The sequence below is a fragment of the Triturus cristatus genome, chromosome 7, assembly GCF_964204655.1.
Source record: "Triturus cristatus chromosome 7, aTriCri1.1, whole genome shotgun sequence".
Classification (NCBI taxonomy): Eukaryota; Metazoa; Chordata; class Amphibia; order Caudata; family Salamandridae; genus Triturus; species Triturus cristatus.
In genome coordinates, this window is record NC_140590.1 from 1,736,168,360 (window position 1) to 1,736,191,418 (window position 23,059).

A 23,059-nucleotide genomic window follows, 5' to 3' on the forward strand; every position below is an offset into this window, starting at 1 on the left:
GCCACCCCTCCCCCACCCCTCCTCCTCTGTCTCCTCCCCACCTTTCCTCCCTCTCCTCACACTGCCATCCCTCCCCCACCTCTCCTCCTCTATTTCCTCTCACTTGCACCCCTTCCCCCACCTCTCCTCTCACTTCTACCCCTACCCCACCTCTACTCCTTCTCCTCTCACTGCCACCCCTCCCCACCTCTCCTCCATTTCCTCACACTGCTACCCCTTCCCCCACCTCTCCTCTCAATGCCACCCCTCCCCACTTCTACTCCTTCTCCTCACACTGCCACCCCTCCACCACCTCTGCTCCTCATCTCCTCTCACTGCCACCACTCCTCCACACACCTCTCTTCCTCCCTCTCACTTCCACCTCTCCTCCTGTCTTCTTTCACTGCCACCTCTCCTCTCACTTCCACCCCTCCCCCACATCTCCTCTTCCATCTCCTCTCACTTCCACCTCTCCTCCTGTCTACTTTCACTGCCACCCCTCCCCCACCTCTACTCCTTCTCTTCTCACTGCCACCCCTCCCCATCTCTCCTCCTCCATCTCCTCTCACTGCCACCCCTCCTATCCCCACCTCTCCTCACCCCCTCCCACTGCCACACCTCCTCCACCTCTCCTCCTCCATCTCCTCTCACTTACACCCCTCCCCACCTCTTCTCCATTTCCTCACACTGCTACCCCTCCTCCACCTCTCCTCTCAATGCCACCCCTCCCCACTTCTACTCCTTCTTCTCACACTGCCACCCCTCCACCACCTCTGCTCCTCATCTCCTCTCACTTCCACCTCTCCTCTCCCATCTCCTCACGCTGCCACCCTGCCTCCACCTCTCTTCCTCCATACCCTCACTTCCACCTCTCCTCCAGCTCTCCTCTCCGGTGTCCTCACACAGCCCCCGCCCTCCTCCTTTTCCATTTCTATCGGTCTCGCGCTTTCATTGGTAGGTTGTCAACATCTGACTGTGCCGCTGTCAGCACAGCCTTGGGTGCCCAGGGTGAAGAAGCCCCGCCCGGCTCCAGTGCCGCTGCTTTCGAACTAGTTCAACTTCTCGGGCAGTGTCTGAAGCGATGGAACAGCTCACGGGGGAGACCCTCTCCCTGCCCACAGCCAGAGGGCACGGATCAGGACCAGACACGGCGGCAGTGCCCTCCGAAGTGATGCGGCCCCTCTCCGCAGCCACGGTGGAGCTCCAGCCGCCCAATGAGGAGCCCAGAGCCGGCCCTAGACTCAGCTGGTTCGGGAATCGGAAGACAGGTGAGTTTGCGGTGCCCTCCGAGGTGACCCGTCCCTCACCCTGTTCGCAGCCGGAGCCATGGGCGTAGGAAGTGTGGGGGACGCGGGGATATACCCCCCCCCCAGATTTTGGAGTGGGGGGGACACGGGGGACAAAGGAATTTCCCCTCTCCCTTCTGTTGTCGCAGGGCCATTAGCACGCAAAAGCGCTACCTAATGGCCCTGCACTTGACCTGCCTGGAGTCAGAGGCCACCCGCCCTCTGCCTTTTGTTCTGCTGCAGGAAGGCTCAGCCGTTCTGGGAAGGGCAGAGAAGGGGAAAAAAAACGCTGTCTCTTTTCCTTCATGGCAAGGACCGTGTCCACTACTCCTGATCTGCCTCTGGCGGCTGCCCTTCTCTCTTTATTCCTCCATCTCTTTCTGTCTCTGTCTCGCTCCTGCTTACGTGCTGATTTTAAGAGGCAGTTCTTAAGGTTCTCTCTCTTGCCTCTCCTTTTCTTTATTTGTTCCCCTGTGAAATTGATCCAAAAAAGGCTGAACACTTTGGCTGTAAATGTCCTCATTTTCTCACCGTTTTCTATTGAAAAGAAAAACCTCGGAATGGAGAGAAAACCTAGTTAAATACCTAAATAAAGCAATACAGAGTGGACAGCAGACAGGCCAGACTGTTATTTACACCCACACACATTAGCGCCACTTTTCAGAGTTTGCCAGTGAAAGTGCTACTTTCTTTTTATCTTCTTTCTTTCAACAACATTGTTTTCCCAGGGTGGGTAAGTGCGCCATTCCTAAAGGGACAGCAATACCTGGTTGATGGGTAGAGTGGAAACGTTTAATATGATCGTTTCCAACTTTTTAATTATTTTAGCTTATAAAATGCGGCTCTGTGTTTGGGGATGTGGTCTTTTTTAAACCAAACTGCATACATTTTGAAAGGATATAAGGAATGGACATTGAAAGGGGTCCCTTCCTGGTCCTGTAGCCATGTCTTGAACTATTCAGGCAAAATCACTTACTGATTTCTGAATAATGAGTTTAAAACCGTTAAGGTAACCATGTTTTTTTCTGATTACAGTTCACATGCTTTGCTTATTCTTGCATTCTATATGAGTGTTTGCTTTTTCCAGGGTGTTATTCATTTTTTTTCAGGCAGCACTTTACTGTTGTCTAGTGCATAATTTGAATTTAGTCGCAGCACAATTGAGTTGTGCTGAAGGCAGTGCGAGTTTCTCTCAGTGGGGCAGTATGGTGTTCAGTGTGGGAGAGAATGTGGCACTCTGGCCAGAGCTGCTGAATTTGGAACTGGAGAACCATGTTCAGACCTTCATGACCAGTTCACCATACCACACTCCTGACAGAGCTTATTCCGATGCTACACCTTAGAAGGCCCGATAGACCTTAGAAGCCCAGGTGTCTTAGCACCCGCAGGTGGACCTGTCCACCACAATCCATACTGCAGTTCACTTCCAGTCTTACGGGCAGGCATATGAAGAAGCACATCCTAGATCGACAGTGAATCTGTCACTGAGGTCACAAGACCCTTGAGGCCAGTCCACCTCACCCATTGGTACCTCCATTGGCCTTTTTCCAGCACTAGCAGTGCAACTTGCCAGGGGTTGGCAATGTAGGATTTGCATGCACACCAAACTTAGGGGGTGATTATAATGGCAGTGGGACCGCCACGTCACCCCGTCGGTGGCGGTCCCACCGCCATTGGTGACTGCATCACAGCCCGCCATATTACAATGGCGGGTGGTTACCTGGCGGTCGGAAAGACCAACCACCACGCACCCGATGGGCATCTTGAGCCTGCCGGTGTGGTGGAGGGGCTCGTGGTTCCTACAATGCTGGTGGTGCCTACCATGCACCGCAGCAGGGATTACGATGTCCCTTGCCCGCCAGCTTATCAATGGCGGTTCACCTGCCATGGAAATGCTGGCGAAAGGGACATTCGGGGCCCGTAGCAGGCCCCTTTACCCCTGGCCCTCAGACATGGGTCCTGGGGGGCATCTATGATGCCCCACAATTTATCACTGCACCATGTGGCAGGCACCGATATATTTAACATGTTCCTTTTTTTTTTACTTTGCGGCGGATGATGCAGCCAGCAGCACCTGCTGCAATGTAAAAGATAGGCACTGCGAACACCGTAGTGGCAGTCGCATTGTAATGCCTATCGTGGGGCCTCCACCTTGAAGGCCAGCGGTCCCATTCCCCGATTCGATGGCGGTGGTACTGAAGTCCGCCTGCCATCGTAGTCAGCCCCTAAGTTTGCATTTTATGAATATGATTCTGCGGGAAATAAATTGATGTTTGCAATTTAATTGACTTTGGTTGGCCTCTTATCTATGAGATTTCCCTGTTGAATGTGCCTTTACATTATACATTTTTGGTTGTATGAATTGATTGCATACTACACTCTCCTACAGGTATTCATTTGAGTGTCATTAGGAGTGTCTGGGACCAATTGTTTTCTTAGGAATTGTTTTCTTTACTAACCTTTGCAAAGGGCCCTAAACTTCACATCAACACAAGTCACATTTCTTTTAATAATTTGGGATCCGTTTGAGCTACAAAATTGTTTTGGAGGAAATCGTTAGATTATGCAGCAGATGATGTATTATGTGGCAAATATGACACAGCCATAGTTAAGTGGAAAACATTTTTCCACTTAATTTTGCCCCAACATTGTAGTTGATCAATTTGTAAGTTCCCCAAACCCAAAAGTCGAGTTTGGGCACAATTTGCATTTTAAAAGCAGCCCTATAACACAGGGCTACTTTTAAACTGACCTCAGGCTTCAGCAGTGCACACATGCAAGCGCAGAAAGGGCTGCTGGCCTCTAAACTGCCATGCCTTATTATATTCTAGGGACTTAAAAGTAGTTCTAATCCCCCTGCCCTATTATGTACTAGGGCCTTATAGGAGAGGTCATGCCAATCATAGGGGTACCCTAACCCATAGTGCACCCTAGTGTATGCAGGTGTTTTCACTGTATTTTAAGTGCCTCTTTCAGAATAGCACTGGCTGTTTAGGCAGAGCAGAGGCCAGGGTCAGTCAGTCAGGTACCACCAGTACCAGTCAGCAAAAAGTTGGGGAGTGCCCAGGGCGGCTTTGCAACACTAGAGAAACACAAACTCAGAATGTAAAACATAACACCATGGTTCTCTTCAATAATCAGAATTGATTTCTATCCTAATGAACCCATTTTCCAACATTAGGATAGGGAAAGACTGGGGAAAAATCATAACGTTCTAATCTATACATTGAAGTTTTTATGCAGCTCTTTGATGGTTAATAGCTCACTGTTCAATGTTAGGATTTTAACTTATAAACTTCAAATACCAAAAGAATATCTCAGACAAAAGCAGTAACTCACTGACCTATTGAATTAAAACTTTCACTAGACAAGCCTTCGATCTCTCTCAAAAAAAGAACATTAATCACCAAAGTTATCTTCACATTTTTATTGTTGCCTGAAAATTGCTGGAGACCAGGAATGCAGCAGCAGGTACTTTTCAAACCCTAATGCACTTGCAAACACGACGCCCCCACCCTAAGTCAGCGGCCTTTGTTTGCTTTGTGCATTAAGATGCAGGATTCATATATATGTTTTTTTTAAACATTTGGTCTCATTACTATATGAATGTAAATAACAATAAAGCATACATGCAAACTGTGACTACATGCCTGCTTTTCTCAATATTTCACTTCGAAAGTATGCGATTGTATTTGTTTAACGGGCGGTGATTTGTATAGGGTCACTGGAAAGTGCACAAGGTTGTCCCTGTCCCCCCAGAATTTTAGTGTCTCCTACGCCCCTGGCCGGAGCGCCCATGGCAGTGTTGGAAGCAGTAGCAAAGCCGTCCGAGGAGACGGGTGCACTGTAGGGCACGAAGTAGTAGCACCAGAGACTGGGGCACTGCCCTCAGAGGAGACCTCCCTGTCCGCAGGTAGAGGGCACAGGGTAGGACCAGAGATAGGGACAGTGCCCTCTGAGGAGACCCTCTCCCTGTACGTAGGTAGAGGGCTCTGGGTAGGATCAGAGACTGGGGCAGTGCCCTCCGAGGAGACCCTCTCTCTCGCTCTGTAGGTAGAGGACACGAGGTAGGACCAGAGACGGTGGCAGTGCACTCCGAGAAGACCATGCTCCTGCCCACAGCCACAGTAGAGCGTCAGCTCTACGCCGATGACCACAAAACTGCACTGAGGCATTAGAAGGGAGAACAGGTGAGGTTTGGGGGCAGGACTGCTGGCACGGGTGTAGCTGGTGTCTGACCCGTGCTTTCAGTGGGCAAGTAGTCCAGCACTTGTCAGCAGGGGCTCTGGACTTTGACCTTGAACCTATTTCCCTTCGCAGCATGAAGCAGATGCTCTGTGGAAGAGGGTACATTAATGTTACCAGTTCAGAATGGCTTTAGTGCCCACCCGCGGCCGCTCTTAGCCCTGCGTCACGCGGGTCTCACCACCTTCTTAATGCCCCTCCCTTCACAGCACGAGCGCTCCTCGTTACTCCACGCCACTGCAATTCACCCCAAACTACACGACTCCACACCCAACCTACCCCAATCTACTCCACTCTACCCTACTCCAATTGACCCAATGTAACCCACTCCCATTCACCCCAATCTACACAACTCCACACCCACCTACCCCAGTCAACCCCACTCCAATGAACCCAACCTACCCCACTCCAATCTAACCCACTCCAATTCACACCAACATATATGACTCCACGCCAACCTACCCCACTCCAATGGACCCAACCTACCCCACTTCACTCCACCCACTCCAATGGACCCAACCTAACCCACTCCAATTCACCCCAATCTACACAACTCCACACCCACCTACCCCAGTCAGTCCCACTCCAATGGACCCAACCTACCCCACTTGTAGGAGAGTAGGATCTGCACTTATGTTGCCCCCACTTTTTTTCTGATGTATACACTGGTTTCTGGCTATAGTCTGGCTGGGTCCCTGCTAATCAGGGCTCCAGTCTCTCTGTTCTCTCTAAACAACTTGGAGTGCATACTAGATGCACTAGTGATTGAATACTGTGGTACCTTTTGAGCCCCTAGTATATGGTACCCTAGGTACCCAGGGCATAGGTACTTCACAGGCCTACCAGGGGCTGAAGCATGTATTATGCCACCCCTGGGAAGCAGACTAAATCTGACACCACAAACCTGCTACTGCAGCCTGGGTGAGGTAGTGTTAGCACTCCTCACTGAGGTATAGGTTCCTATATCTCACCATACACACACATATAAACCTATCAGCCACCCCTATGGCAGGCACTATCAATCCTGAGGGCAGGGTGCGTGGTTTACAATGTGAGGGGGTGCCTCTGCCTAAGCAGGGCCCCTCTGCAGCTGGCAGGGTCTATTCCTTGTGGCTGTTTGTCGATGTGGTTAAACCATATACTCTTAGTGCATTATAACCTCCCGGTAAATGCTAACTTTGGGATGACTGCATCAAAACATGTTGTGTTTGGTGTCAAACAACTTGGAATCATACCCCCAGACCAGTAACTGGTGTGGGAGTAGGATCCCACCCTTCTAGAGGGGACGACATGTACCCACTGTGGAAACACGGTAGAAATCTGAAAGTGCCCTGGAATCACAAGATGGATGCCACCAGCACAGACACTGGGCTGCTCTCCTGCTGCTGACTGAAACTCACAGTGGAGGAGGCCCAACAATAGGCATCGTGTCACCACCTTCGAGACAGGATTTAGTGTATTAACACAGGTGTTCTTAAAGAGTTGTCTGTTTATTTTAAATTGCCAAAGTCTGCTCAACGTACCTGTTAATTTGTGCTCCGCCATTGTTTACGGACTCTGTTACATCCCAGAGTTGAGCGCTCGGCCCCCGCGATTCCCGGAAGTACATCGGGAATCGCACTGCACCAGGGGCTGACGCGCTAGTTGTTTTTTCTGCTGCCATTATAATTGGCACGCTTGAGTGAGCGTGCCAGTGGCGCGCCTAAGGCGCACCAAAGGCAAGCCTGTCTGCGCCCGTCGGCGCCCGGAGTGCGACCAGCACCAGAACCCCTGGACCAAACAGATCAATAAGGTACGATAGACTCTATTGAAGTTAAGACCTATAGCCTGTGTTCCTCACAATCCACTTACACCTCAAGGCATGAGAGCTGCGGTTAGCTGTCCAAAATGCTATTTTAAACTGGAAGAATACGGGCAGTGTAAACGCCAAAGGGGAAGGACAGAGGAGAATTTCTTAGATAATCATTTGAAGACAGCTCCTGCGGTGAGGGTCTTGGAGCAAGCAATTTCCACCTCTAAAGAAACCACATTTGACTATATTAAATGTGTGCTGCTAAATGCTCGCTCCATGGGCAAGCATAGGTATGAAGTGGAAGACTTCATACGCTGCTCTGCTCCAGATATTGTTTTTCTAACTGAAACCTGGATAGACAGCTCTTCCGTCCCGGACTGGAATATTGCAGTCCCGGATGGATAGGTGTATCTCTCGCAAAACAGGAACAGGGAAAGGCGGAGAGATAGCCATCATTTTGCGAGCTAATCTTAAAGTTTTCATAGAATACATCCCGACTCTTCCAGCAGAGGCGCTGCAATTTCGGGTAAAAGTCAATAATTTGCAGATCTTTCAGGGGATCTTAATATACCGTCCACCTGGCCCTAGAGGTACTTTTACGCAAACGCTAATGACGCTCCTGGAATCGTACACTGATCCTCATTCTCTTACGGTTCTGGGAGACTTTAACTATCATTTGGAGTTAAACAATAATTCTGAAACCGCGAGACTCTTAGATAATATGGCGGCTTTTAATTTAGGTCAGATAATAGTGGGTCCCACGCATATGGCGGGTCATACGCTGGATGGGATTTTTACTAATGATGCAGACATCTCCCTCTCCAACCTAGTGGATCTACCATGGACTGATCACAAGGCCATTCATTTTAAACTCAAAATTCTTAAAAGGCGGCCCACAGTACAAGCTAGGTCAACCAAAATTCCTATTAGACGTTGGGATAAAGTAAAGGAGGGAGTTTTTGAATCAGCTTTGGGTCCAGGCCCTACTGGGTTAAACTGTGACAACAATACTAGGATACAGTATTTTAATAACTGGCTTCTGGGAGCAGCGGATGAGGCTGCACCATTTAAGTTAGTAAAAATACAGAACGGGAAGACATCGTCCCCGTGGTATACCCCCGAACTTAAAAGTTTAAAGATTACCTGTAGAAAGGCGGAGCGCCTCTGGAGGATTGATTACGATGACTCAAAGAACATTTTATATAATCTCTCCATTCAGGAAGACAAGGAGGCAATAGTGGCTGCCAAAAAGGACTTTTTCTCAGCTAAAATCAAGGAGGCGGGCAATTCTTCTAGAGAATTGTTCAAAACAGTCAACTCATTGATAAAACCCCAGCAAACTAGTATTTTTAAGCCAGACCAGATTTTCTGCAATGCTCTTGCTGAACATTTTCAGGAGAAGGTTAAGGGAATTTATGACATTCTCTAATACTGCACAACTTCGGGATACGCCGGTGTTTTCTACACAGCCTTCGAGCAGGCTGGGGAGTTTTCAGCCGATGAGCAAAGAGGAGGTTAGTGATATCCTGCTCTCTCTGAAATCCGGAGCCCCAACTGACCCTTGTCCACCCTCTTTTATGCACTGAGCAGCTGATCTGATTTGCAAACACCTTACACCAATTTTGAATCAAATCATAACATCTGGACAGTACCCCGCCATCTGGAAATGGGCGGCTATCACTCCCCTTTTTAAAATAACTAGTTTGGACCCACACAATTTTAATAATTATTGCCCCATTGCCGGCCTTCCTTTCGCAGCCAAGGTCTTGGAGAAGTATCTGAACAGAGTGCTCACAGCTTATTTAGATACTAACAACTTGTTAGACCCTTCCCAACGCCACGACACTCGACGGAATCAGCCCTGGTCAAGACAGCTGAAGAGATCCGTAGAGCAGTGGATGGCGGTGGAAAGGCAGTTCTGGTACTCCTTGACCTATCGGCTGCCTTTGATACCGTCAACCATTCGGCTCTGGAGAGACGGCTGAGGGAAATCGGGATAGGAGGAACAGCCTATCCCCCTTCTGGCACCCTTTCTCAGTAGCAGGGAGCAGAAGCTGTTTTGGGAAGGTATGACATCGGATGATTTCCTCCTTCCCTGTGGAGTTCCACAGGGGTCAGCCCTATCTCCCACACTGTTTAATCTGTATGTGACATCTTTAGCAGACCTCGTCAGGAAACATGGCTTTGTCTTGGTTTCGTATGCTGATGACTCTCAACTTGTCCTAGCTACCAATAATCAGCACGGAGCTATAGCAGGCAGATTCCATTCTTGCCTTACAGAGATCATGTCCTGGATGGGTCAGAACTATTTAAAGATAAATACAGATAAGACAGAGGTGATGGAGTTTGGACCAGGTTTGCCCCTGTGGAACAAATCATGGTGGCCACTAGAGGCTGGACTATGTCCGTCCCCAGTAGAGAAGGTTAGAAATTTAGGCGTCCTCTTTGATAACAAACTAAATTTGGGGGCCCAAGTGAACAGTCTTGTGTCTTCTTGTTTTTTTCTCTTGAAAACTTTGAGAAAGGTTTTTCCTTTTATACCATCAGAACTAAAAAAAACAGTGATGGTGGCCCTGTTTCTCTCCAAGTTGGACTATTCCAATGCCTTATTCTTGGGGATCGATAAGTGTCAGCTGTTGAAGCTGCAATCATTGCAGAACGCAGCAGCTAAGCTCCTGCTGGGTCTTCATAGAGGACAATCAACTTCAGCAGGGATACGATACCTTCATTGGCTTCCCATCAAACAGCGTGTAGAATTTAAGGTGCTTTCTTATGTGCACAAGGAAATTTACGGTGGCGCTACAGAGGACCTAGAGAATTGTTTTGTGCTCTATGTCCCTGAACGCCCCCTTAGATCAGCTATGCAGGGTCTTGTCAGAGTCCCAATAATCAGAAGAGCACGCTGGGGGGGTCGGACGATCACATATTGTGCGGCCAGGCTGTGGAATAATCTGCCTCAGGCCATGAGACTGCAATCCGACCTCCAGGTTTTTAGGACTAAAAAACTCGCCTCTTTGAAACCATATGAGTGATTTCCTTATGTTCCCTGCCACTACACCTCCGCGCCAAGACGCCTCGGCATTCGAGTGCTTTAGAAACATATAAACATAAACATATTGGGGCTGGGTGGGTGCACTCCTTCAGTGCTTTGAAGTCCTGCACTGGGGAGCAGTTGGCTCCTCTGTGCATATGCCAGCTCAAACCGGTTCAGGGGCTACCTGCCCCTGCTCTGGCGCGAAACTGGACAAAGGGAAGTGTCTGGCGCGAAACTGGACAAAGGGAAGTGGGTGTAACTACCCCCTACCCTGACCCTCCCAGTTGAGTGGTCCTAGAGCTTGTCCCCCCCTTATCTTCAGTATAAGATAGGAAACCCTGCCATTGCAAAGCAGATAACCCTGGATGACGCTCTACAAAGAAGAATCCTAGCCCTTCGACGTTCCACTACCTTTGGAAGACAGAAGAATCTCCCTTGGAGTCAAGAAGTGACTCCCCTGCTTCGCAGTCACCAAAACCTTGAATCAATGGTCGCAAACTTTCCCGCTCCCGGCAGAGTCCGATGTCCCTGCAGCCCCGGACATGGATTTCCTGACTTCTCGACGGCCATTGTGAGTCCCCAGCAGAGCTGAGGCGAGTGGACCCCACGAGTGACTAGGAACAGCAATACCCGTGTACCATGCACTATTGTCAAGTGCAACCCTTTCACGACATTCTACGAACTTGTGCTTTGGACCACTTGTGGCACAAGCCTCCAGCAGGTTTTGCAGTGAAAATCAGAGGCCTACCCTGTCCCGAGTGACCGTGGGCTCCTGTGAAGCATTTCCTCAAGAGGCGTCTTTGCGATCCCTTGCCCGTTGGCTTGTGGCTCCCCCGAAGACTTTCTTATCAACTCAAAGGGCTCCCCTGGTTGCTCCAGGCCTGCCCTCACTCACCCTTGCTGGGTGAGCCCTCAGACCTTGCTGGTCTGCACCATCAACTTTATTCACTCTTCACGAGACTTGCTGTTGCCAAGGCTCGTCTGCTCCAATCCGGTTGCCGACACCACAGTCAGCTGCAGACGTTGTGGGACACTCCAAATCCAGCTGCTGGTCATCGTTGTTCTCTCCTGGACCTCGTGAGCGAAGAGTCAAAACACCCTTGATCACCTGAAATCACCCGACATCTGTGGGCATCCATCTTCCTGGCCCCGGGTCACTGGCAAGTGACTGTGAACACTGTCCCTTCAATTTTCAGGTCATCTACATCTTGAATCCAGCCTTGGATTCCACCGAACACTTCTTCAGTCTTCGCAAGCAGCAAATCTTCTTTGGTCTCCATAGAAAACAGCGACGCGACCCGACACCAAAAGACACCTATGCACCCGGCTTCCCTGGGTCAGGTAACTCGTGCACTCCGGTGCCTTAGTGTGTGTTGGCCCTCGAATTACTTACCTTGTAAGTGGCTTGCTTGTAGACTTCCTCGAAGTACCCTAAAACTTTAAAAACCAAACCGCGACTTGCTCCATTGTAATCAATAGGGAACCCGCGGCTGTGTTCACATACTGCATGAGTCTTCCGTGGATCTGTTACTTACCTGCTTTCACTGCAGTAGTGAAGCCCCAGCGATTCTACAGGCCCTAGGCCTTGTCATTTTGCAAGTCGACTTTCCTAAACCTCTTTTTTAGTATATGGTCTGGTATGCCCCTAGGGCCCCAGCCATATTTGTGCTTAACCTATTGTGAAATGTTGATATTTTGAATGTGTTCCTGGGTTCTAATCTCATAAAGAGATTAGTAGAGTGTGTCTAGAAATAAATACATATATATTTGATATATATACCTGTGTGGTGTCCTTTCATTTGGTATTTCAAGAGATTATAAGGTAAAACAAGCTGCTTTACATTCCTCTGAGACTTTGCCTGAAGGCTGCTCTCCACAGCTACCACTAGGATAGCTTTCTTTAAAAGGTTGTCTTAAACCTATCTACCATAAGAGTCGAATTGGACTGGTGCAAGGTGGCCACTATAACTAGTGACCAGCATAAGCCAGGCCAACTTCTCACACCACTCCTATCTAACCCACTCCAATTCACCCCTATGTACATGACTCCGCACTCACCTACCCCAGTCTACCTCACTCCAATGGGTCCAACCTACCCCACTCGACTCCAATCTACCCCACTCCAATGGACCCAGTCTAGCTCATTCCACTCTGATCTACCCCACTCTTCTCTCCCCAATCCACTAAATCTACCACACTCCCTTCTACACTAATCCAACACCTTTAACTTTAACAAATGCAAGATCTATGTTATTAGGTATATTTATATAGCGCTTACGGCTACTCAGGAGTGTCCCGGCGCGTGAACCAGTGATAGGAGACAGAAAGGTGTAGAACGCGGCTGGAAGTTAATTGAAAAGTAAGGTTTTTAGATACTTTTTTAACAGCCTGAGGTCTTGGGTGCTGCGCAATTCATAGGGAAGGGCATTCCAACCTTTGGGCACCCTGAAAGAGAGGGAGCTACCCCCAGTTCTGGCGAGGCGGTAGCGAGGAATTGACCTGCGGAGCGTAGATGTCTATGAGGCACATAGAACTCAAAACGTCTCCTGAGGGGGGGGGGGGGGCAGATTTATATAAGGCACCATGGGCAAGGGTGAGCGCATTGAATAGGACACGCTGTCCCACTGGGAGCCAATGCAAATCCCGGATGCGTTGCATTGTACTGGCCCTGCCCGGAACGCCCAACAGCACTCTTGCTGCTGCATTTTGGATGGTCTGTAACTTTTTTAGCTGATAACCAGGGAGGCCTATGTATAAAACATTGGCGTAATCTAAGCATGACAGGGTGAGAGCGCGAGTCAACATTTATTTTGCTGGTCTCGGCAAAAGTGGCAGGAATTTCCAATTAATTTCACTGTGCCGAAGCCCTCACCGGCCAATTTCTTAATCTGTGGTGAGAATCGGAGGTCCTCGCTGAACCAGACCCCCAGATTCTTTACTGGGCACCCGGTTGACTGGGGCATGGGGAAGCCCATAGGCCAAAGGCCATCCCTGAAGTGCAGAGGGAAAGACCCATAGAGGAGAACCTAAGACTTATCCTCATTGCATTTAAGCTGAGCTCCCGCCAGCTATTTAAAAACTGCTGCCAGACAGTTATTGGCTAAAGCAGGGGACAAGTCATTTTCCTTCCACGTGAAGAGGAGCTGGGTATCGTCTGCATATGCTATGATCTTTGCACCCAGCTCCTCCGCTAGATAGATCAGTGGTGTAACGTATATATTGAAGAGAAGGGAGGTTGAGAGTTGAGCCCTGGGGGACTCCTGTGGTCACCTTTCTTGATGCTGAAGAAAACAGGGTCAGCCATACCTGCTGTGTCCTGTTTCCTAGGAAGGATTCAATCCAATCCCATACCAAGCCGGAGATTCCAATATTGGAGAGACGGGCCAGAAGTTGACGATGCGGCACCGTGTCGAAGGCAGCAGAGAGGTCTAATAGAATCAGAGCTGCTCTGCCGCCTGAATCTAAGCATTCCCTAATAGCCTCCGACATCTCAACCAGGGCCATCTCACCTATGGACATAGCTATTTGAATATACTTGTGGTATGGTCTACCGTGCAGTGCATTATGGGTAGGGTGGATTTACGGTATCTTCTGCAGGGTGTCGTATCATATGTGACCAAAACCGGTCCCGTGGGACCTTTTTTGGCTACATATGGTACTGCACCATGGAACTTAGCTAGGTAAAAAAACATTTGCATTTATAATGCCAAGAACTCCAACTCTGCAGGGTGCAGTATTATATGTGACCAAAAGAGGTCCCATGGGACCTCCTTTGGCCACATATGGTACTGCACCCTGCCGCATGGCTAAGTAAAAAACATTTGCATTTATAATGTCAATAACTACAACTCCCAACAAATGCGAGACCGATTGCATTTCCAATGCAATACATCTCACGTTTGTTAAAGTTAGAGCTGTTGGTGTTGAAAATGACAATGTTTTTTACTTTTGCTTTTTTAATACCATTTAAACTAGTGCTACGGAAATATAACACCACTGAAAATAAAAAAAACAAAAGTCAAAACATTGTTATTTTCAACACCAGCTGCTCTAACTTTAACAAATGCTTGTTTTAACAAGGCTGCAGAGACACCCTACAGTGTGCTTTCCCACGCAGTAGTGTATTTTTATCCTGAAGCACACTGCATTTTGGCTCTTGTAGTTTTTACTTTGATACTGTCATGTGCTCAACACTCTCAAAATATAAAGTGGGTTTGACTTTAAAGCCAACTCTGGCTGAAGATGTAACTCTGGACACACAGCTTCCTAGCACCCAGTTTTTGAATTTTTACATTATCCAGAACAGCACAGATTTGGTAGCACTATCTTCTGTCTCTACACAAAGTGGTACTCATCACTTTGCTTTAGATTGATTGAATTCCAATCTACCGTACCTCATTCTCCACCGATCTACTCCACTGCAATCTACCCCAACCCACTCCACACCACTCCAATCCAAACCACTCCACTGCAATCATCCCTCTTCAATCTACTCCACTCCAATCTATCCTACTTCAATCCACCCTAATCTACCACTCCACTCTTCCCAAATCTATGTCACTCCACTCCAATCTACCTCACCCCCACTCTACCCCCACCCCACTCCAATCTGCCCAACACCACTCCAATCTACCCCATTCCACTCAACCCAATCTACCCCAATCCAAACAACTCCACTCCAATCTACTTGCCTCCACTCCAGTCTACCCCACTTCAATCTGCACCAATCCACCCCATGCCACTCTTTCCCAATCTAGCCCACCCCAGTCTACCCCAATATATCCCACTCCACTCTACCCCACCCCAATCTGCCCCATGCCGCTGTATTCAACTCTACTCCACTCCAATTTACCTCACTCCACTCCAGTCTATCCCACTTCTATCTATATCACTCCAATCTACCCATCTACACTCAAATCTACCCTACCATAACCCACTCCATGCTTTCCCACTCCAATCTACCCAATCAACTTTGTCTCCCCCACCCAACCTACCTCACTCCACTATACCCCAATGTATCCCACTCCACTCTACTCCAATCTACTCCACCCCAATCTACCTCACTACAAATGACCCCAATATACCCCACTTCATTCCATTGTACCCTAATATAATCCACCCAATCTACCTCACTCTTCCTTAATCTAGGCCACTCCACTCCATTCTACCCCAATATAGCCCATTCCACTTATCTCCAGTCTACCCCAATCTACCTTACTCCAATCTACCCCACTCCAATCTACCATTCCACAGCACTAACTTTTAGCCATGCTGAACAGCAGCCACACTGGTGTACATAATGGCTAAAACACATTGCCCAAGTCAGTAGCTCTTGCATAGATGAGACCTATTGGCTATGCCAATGCTTGTTAAATCCAGAGTTTATGCTTCTCCAGACCAAGCACTCTTAAAGTATACTGCTTACTAGTATGGATGACATGGTTCGCCACCCTCGCACCCAACATCATCCTCCTCACTGAGACCTGGCTCAACCCCACATCCGGCCCAGACATTGCCACAGCGATCCCTGACAGATATAAAATCCCTCACCAGGACAGCACCAACAAGCCGGGAGGAGGAACAGTCATCATCCACAAAGACCATACAGTGTACCACCATCCTGGCAACACCACCACCCCTTGGAATATCTCAACTTCAAGCTCCACACGCACAACAAGACCACCATCGGAGGCACCCTTGCAATTCGACCCCCAGGCACAAACTTCAGCTTCTGCAACACCATTGCAGACTTCATTGCACCCCTAGCCTTAGACTTCAAGGACTACATCTTCCACGGTGACCTAAATTTCCACATCGACGACCCAAACGGCAAACACCACACACCTCTTGACAGTATGAGCAGTCTTGGATTGACCTAGATCGTCCACGACCCTACACATGCCGGACCCAATTTTCACCTCCAGCAAGCTCACCACATACAGCCATGTCACAGAAATCACATTGTCTGATCACTCTATCCACTTCAGCATCTCCAGCCCTCCCACTGCCACCCCAAGATTACCAGTGTCCCCCACCGGAGGTGAAAGAAAATCTCAGACTCCAGCTGGTCGAACGTCTTCAACACCTCCAATCCTGCTACCGCCACCAACCTCGAACAGGTAGTAAAAAACTCCAATGCCTGGATCACCAATTGTACAGACAGCATTGTCCCTATCAAGAGCAACATCCAGAGAAAATCATCCAAAAAGGCCAGGCGGTGCACCCAAGTACTCAGAACTGCGAAACGGAACAGCAAACAGTTGGAGGGGTAAGGGCGCGCTTGCAAGGGCACATCCAAACGACTGCAACGCATCCAAAATGCCTCAGCACTACTGATCCTCAACGTACCACGCCATGGCCACATCACCCCCACCTGAGAAACCTGCACTGGCTGCCCATCAACAAGAGGATATCCTTCAAGCTCCTCATCCATGCACACCAGGCACTCCACAAGACCGGCCCAGCCTACCTCAACAAACGACTTTCCTTCTACATCCCCAACCGCCAGCTCCGCTACGCCGACCTCGCACTGGCCACCGTCCCGCGCATCCGAAGAACAACCACCGGCGGGAGATCCTTCTCCCACCTCGTCACCAAGACCTGGAACACCCTCCCACTGAGCCTACGACAGACCCAAGACCTGCTGACCTTCAGGAGGCTACTCAAGACCTGGCTGTTCGATCAGTAGTGACCCCCACCCCCAAGCGCCTTGAGACCCTCACGGGTATGTAGTGTGCTCTACAAATGCTTGATTGATTGAACCTTCAACCTCTACCACAGCCTGCTGAGGATAACAAAGAAGACAGCCTTTGCCACACGCATCCAAACCAGAAGCCAACAGCACAGAGGACATTTCAACATCGTTAAGGAATTCTCCAAACTGACTGCCAGAGAAAACAACATCTTGCCCTCACAGGAGCTGTGCGACAACCTCGCCCACTTCTTTCACAACAAGATTGCTACCATATACAGAAAGTTCGAACACCAACGCACACCTACAGACTTTGATAGATACACCACCACTGTAACTGATACAAGCCACACACTGACCACCTGGAGCATCCTCTTCACCCAGGACACCACCTCCACTATGAAATCCATCCACTCTGGTGCTCCCAAAAACCCATGCCATCACCACATCTTCAACCTCAGAAACCAAAGGATCAACCAGGAACTCGCCACCCTACTCAACTCCTCTATTACCTCAACATTTCCTGATGCCTGGAAACATGCCAAAGCCAGACCACTACTCAAAAAAAAAAAAAAAAGCAAAAATGCCAACCCCAGCAAACTTAGAAACTACAGGCCAATCTCCCTTTCCCAGCAAAGATACTAAAAAAGAGAATCAACAAGCAACTCATGATACACCTGAAGCAGAGCTAGCACTCCACGACTCCCAATCCAGCTTCCGCAGCAAACACAGCACCAAAACCGCCCTGATCGCAGCCACTGACATCTGAACTCTCCTCAACTGAGGAGAAACAGCAGCTTTGATCCACTTCAGTCTCTAGGCAGCCTTCAACACCATATCCCACCACACGCAGATCGAAAGACTCCACTGCATCCAAGGAGACGCGGTCAGATGGATCACCTCCTACCTCACCGGAAGAAACCAGAGGATCCACCTCCCACATTTCTCCTCTTAACCCAAGGAGATCACTGATGGTGTACCCCAGGGCTTATCCCAGAGCCCCATGCTCTTAAACGCATATTTGCCCCCGCTGGCCTTCGTCGTCAGATCCCATGGTCTCAACATAATTTCTTTTGCAGATGACACCCAACTCACCCTCTCACTCACCGACTACCGCCACCATCAGAACCAACTTCCACAGATGCATGACCAACATCGCAGACTGAATGAAGAGGAACTGACTGCAGCTGAACACAGACAAGATGGAAGTACCTGCTGATCTTTGGCAACAGCAGCAACACATGGAACGACTCCAGGTGGCCATCAGACCTAGGACCCGCACCCGAAACCTCTGAGTCATCATTGACAACCTCACCATGAAATCATAGATCAACAATGTCTCCTCCACCTGCTTCCTCACTCTTCGCATGCTATGTAAGATCAGGTGGCTACCCCTACACATGAGATGCACTGTGACTATGGCAGCGCGCTCTATGTAGGAATTGCTGCACACCACCTATAGAGACTTCAGACCATACAGAACGCTGCAGACCGACTCCTCCTCGACCTTCTCAGACGAACCCACATCACACCCCACCTCCCACAACTCCACTGGCTCACCGTACAAAAGAGATGCCAATTCATGGTGCTGATCTATGCACACAAGGCTCTAAACAACCAAGGACCTGTGTACGTTAACCACTGCCTGAACTTTCACCCAATGTTGAAGACTACGCTCCACTTCCCTTTCACTTGCCCATACTCCCTGCATCTACCGAAGCAGAAGTGAAAGACGCTCCTTCTCCCACATCACAGCAAAGATCTGGAACAGCCTCCCCAAGCACCTCTGGGCCATCACCTCACTTCTGGAATTCTAAATGGCCCTCAAGATCTGGCTATTCGAATTTGCCTACGTGACTTGCAAGTACCTGGATACCCTATCTAGTGATTAGCCACGCTTTATAAATATTAATTGATTGATTGTTTTCTACACCTTTTTAATTCTTATTGTTTTATGCAACAATTCCTAGACTGATTTGCACATATATTATTTCATTGTCTCTATAAAGTGTGTGATGTAAAGTGCTCTCACACTCTACGCTGGTTTGAGTAGCACTGTGAAACAAATAAAATGCATGTGCAAGTTGGAGGGTGGTAGTGAGAGAATCTGTGGAGAAAGATGTCATATGGGGGGGGCACCAAAAAAGATTGTTTCACTGGGCACCACAAGCAGTCAACCGGCCCCGGTTGAAATATTGACAAAACATGCGCAAAGAGTTGTCTCACCTGTGCAAGGTTTATGCGCCAAGATTGTTAGGACCACAGCATTATCCATTGTTGAACATTTTTGGGAGGAGGAAGTCTTATGCAATGTTACTTTCTTAAATCGCTCTGCCCAGCTGTGTCTATGATGCAACCGAAGCCTTGCAAATAATTTCCTATCTGCATCTGGCAATGTTATTTATTAGCCGATAGGTGTCTGGGGAGTATTGTGGTGCATAATGGAGCCTTTCAATGATGGGTAATATTTGACCAAAGTTTATATAGAGTTGGTCCCGCGCTAGTTGTAATAGGGCGACGGAGAGCCGGGGTGGCAGTGGCTACTCTGCCACCGCCGCGCCTCCGCGAGTCTGGCAGTCCTCGGAGCGCCAGACTCCTAATCAGGTCCTAAGAAGTGAGTTGTTGACAGCTTTAAATAACCTTTACTGTTTCCTGTTGCACAATAGGACATGTTTATGATTTTTGATGTTTCTAACTTTTGATGACGTCACCACCGCCCTCAGGAGATGTCTTAGTATTTTTCGGAAATCTCTTTTTGTGTTTTTAATTCGAAGAAGACTGAGCACTGTAATGTATGCTTACTCGGCTTTGAAATATCTGTTATGGACAGGAAAATGAAGCTGTGTGCAAGTGCCAATGTCTAAAATCGGGGTTGCAAGTGTATGTTTTGTGCACCCATAAAGTTGGTAATGTGTGTTTATTCCCAGATTTTGCGTCCTTCCTGATTAAAGGCATAGTTCCAGGCCATTCTTTTTCCACATTACTATAATATCTCTATTTTTGAGATGCTTATCTGTGTTAAGTTCCAGTGTTTATTAACTGGAATTATGTGTTGTGGTTGCTCTCTGGTCTATATATTTTGAATTCCTGGAGGCTGCTGAAGTCCGTGGCATGCATACAGTTGTAATTGATAGAGTTTACTCATTGCGTTGAAGCTTGCTTGTGCTGGTCGGTCCCTTCGAGTGACTGATGTTTAGATGGTGAAACCTCAGTCAGCTAATCTGGAACTGACCATTCTGCTGGGTCGGTTTTGCTTTTTTCCTTTTAAATATCCTGGTGTCCGTCCTCATTGTTATTAAAGCCCTCGGTTAATAGAACAGTTGTGTTTGTTGTTAGACCTACTAGAGATGACATTTGGTTCAATACATGTTTGAGTTGTTTGCTATCTCTTGCCTGGTGTGGAAACATTGATTAGATGAATTTGAATATTGGTCCAAACTAAATCCATTCTGCATTGATAAAAGGTGGAGGGAGCGCACTGCCTGGCATACCAGCACACACTAATCCCAGATGCATTATGGTAAATGTAGTGCATGATAACATTCACTTTAGAAGAAAGTCTTTATTATTAACAGTTGCTGCTGCAGCCAGTGCTGTGTATCTCTATACATGTGATTTAGGATTGTTGTCCTTCAGGGGAAAGTAACAAGTGCAATGCTATTTGAGGATTTGTATGTGGTCCTCAATGTAGTCAGTCCCACGTTATTTTTAATTAACAGCACTAGACCCCTTTAGGTCTTCTCATTAGGACTTTGGTTGCAGTAAATCCTGATTTATGTAAGTTTAAAAAGTAATCTCCAATGTTGTCCAGATTTCAGATAATGTGAGAAGTGTTTAGAAAGGTCCTGAGATCGAAGGCGTTCTTTATTTAGATGATGGCCCAATCAATGTTCTTTTTACATCAGATAGGGGCTGTAACAACCTATGGACTGTCAGAACCTAAACCAAGTATATCTTTATTTGCATTTTGGGTAGACTGGTGTAAGTATAGCCTTGCTATTGAAATGTTAGTTTGCATCGGGGTGGCAAAGAAGATGCTCTGTCAAGTTCTCTTAGAATATAGGATTATTTCCTAGGTGGCCCACCCACCGACAGCATCTCACCAGCTCCATTGGATACTAGCTCCACTAGTCATAAGATCTAGAACTATTTCACATGATGGCAATCTATCTGTACAAATTCCATGGCATATGCCAGGTTAGCACAGATCTCGTCAAAACAAACAAGTCTTCATTTCTAAAGTAAGTCTTGCACAGCCGGGTGGAGAAAAGGCAAGGCTTCCTGTTCTTGAGCAAGCATCAAACCAGCCTGCTCAGGCCAATCCTGTCGCTTCTCTTATGCTTGCTAATAGCATGAGCGAGGTGCTGTCTTTCTTCTGAATCTTTCACTGGCCCAAGAGTGTTCTGATGAGCGACTCTGCACATTCAAAATGTATGCCTGATTTCACTGAACGAACATGTAAAACTTAAAACCACATATCTCACTTTTATATACAATGCACCCTGCCCTAGTTATTTCTAGTGGAATAGAAATTGTCCCAGAACATACATAAAATTGAGAAAGATCAACAAAACAACTATTGCAACGAGAAAGGCAGAACCATAGTGTTATTTAATCACACTTGGAACAGGCACATAAATGCATATGATAAATCACACTATTTACAAAGGTGTGGGGTGCCACGGGGAAGGGGAGGGAGTGACGAGTTAGGTAGGGTAGTAGGGTAAGTGACATATAAAAGTTCATAACAATGGTACAAATCAATTGCTGGGCACCTTACTGTCGTGCCAAATAATCAAGATAAGAGTCATTCATTGACAGAATTAAATGTTTTGCCAAATAGCCATATACAAGTGAAAGTACACAGTGCTCAACGCACTATTGAGGGTACTGGCATGGTGAGATGTCGACGTTTCGACCCCTCTTCCAAGGTAGGTAGATTAATTCCTTACGGGTGGGGTCTTCCTCAGGACAAAGAGGATGGTGGAACGGGGAAGGTAGGCACCTATACAAAGATATGGGTGGGAATTAAAAAGTGATAATGCCAAGCGAAAATTCAACTGCAGGGCTGGATATGGATATAACTGCCATAATTACCAGTTTAAAGAACGAGCATGTAGTCAGTGACAGCTTGGCATCAGGGCAAAAAAGGCTCCACAGTCGGGTGGGAGTGAAAATCACCTAAAAATGGATTTAAAAGTGACAATGAAGTCAACAATAGAGTTGACTCGAAAAAAGGGGGGAGTGGGTTATGACTCCATATAAATGTAAACTCACGTGTATTACTTAGCACAAAAGGGAGGATTAGATTACTCCGTCAAATCACACCGCAGCGTGGATCGGTATGTTGTGTGAAGTGAATCACCGGGAGAACAGCCTCTAAAAACCAAATGGAGAGAGCGCTCTTTAAATGAGAAACCTGATAGGTAGTCCAAAACTAGAGAAATACAAAGCAAACAGGACCTGGTCCCCCATCCTATCATCCGTATACTAAGATGGAAAAAAGAGGGACTGGCAATTCAATAAGTGGAAAAACTAAGCAAACAATGATTAAAAAGGAAAAATGGAAAGGTCAATCCAGCGAGAATCGCTTTGACCCTATGCGTGGAAAGGGCGCAATGATCAGTATACATGCAGACGGACTAATCGTGTTAGACACGAGATCCTAGTGACGGGACTAACAATTAAAAAGAAGTCAATACTGGAAAAAAACCAAAGGCGTAATACTAATGAAAATGGCAAAATAAACTATTAATATGAAAACGGACTGATTGTATGAAACCAGGACATAATCATCGGTCGAATTAGCCAAAATAAAGCGGAGTATAATTCAGGCGGTTCCCTTACCTTGAGACGACGTACGAGTCTGAAACCGCTCAACTCAGACAGCTTACTGACAACGCGGAGCGGCTCCCTGATATGGAGAACGCTGAAACCGCGTGACGTTACACCGGGTGCAGCCGCTAGATGCTGCCCTTAACGGGAGAATGGAAGAAAGACCATTCGGGTAGTTCGAAACCGAGGCTTGAAGA

General features: G+C 47.8%; 1 protein-coding gene across 3 annotated transcripts in view; it reads left to right on the forward strand.

Annotated features, from left to right (window-relative positions):
* The window catches only part of LOC146812939 (uncharacterized), a 280,949-nt gene that overhangs the window by 41,328 nt on the left and 216,562 nt on the right, over nt 1–23,059 (forward strand). Inside the window, exon 1 of one of the 3 annotated variants that reach the window (XM_085619983.1) lies at nt 927–1,247. The exons of the other annotated variants lie outside the window; for them this stretch is intronic. Within the exon in view, the coding sequence (XP_085476109.1) occupies nt 1,061–1,247 (187 nt within the window). The 5' untranslated portion in view covers nt 927–1,060. Of the gene's footprint in view, nt 1–926; nt 1,248–23,059 lie in introns of those variants that run through there. 3 annotated transcript variants of the gene reach the window in all.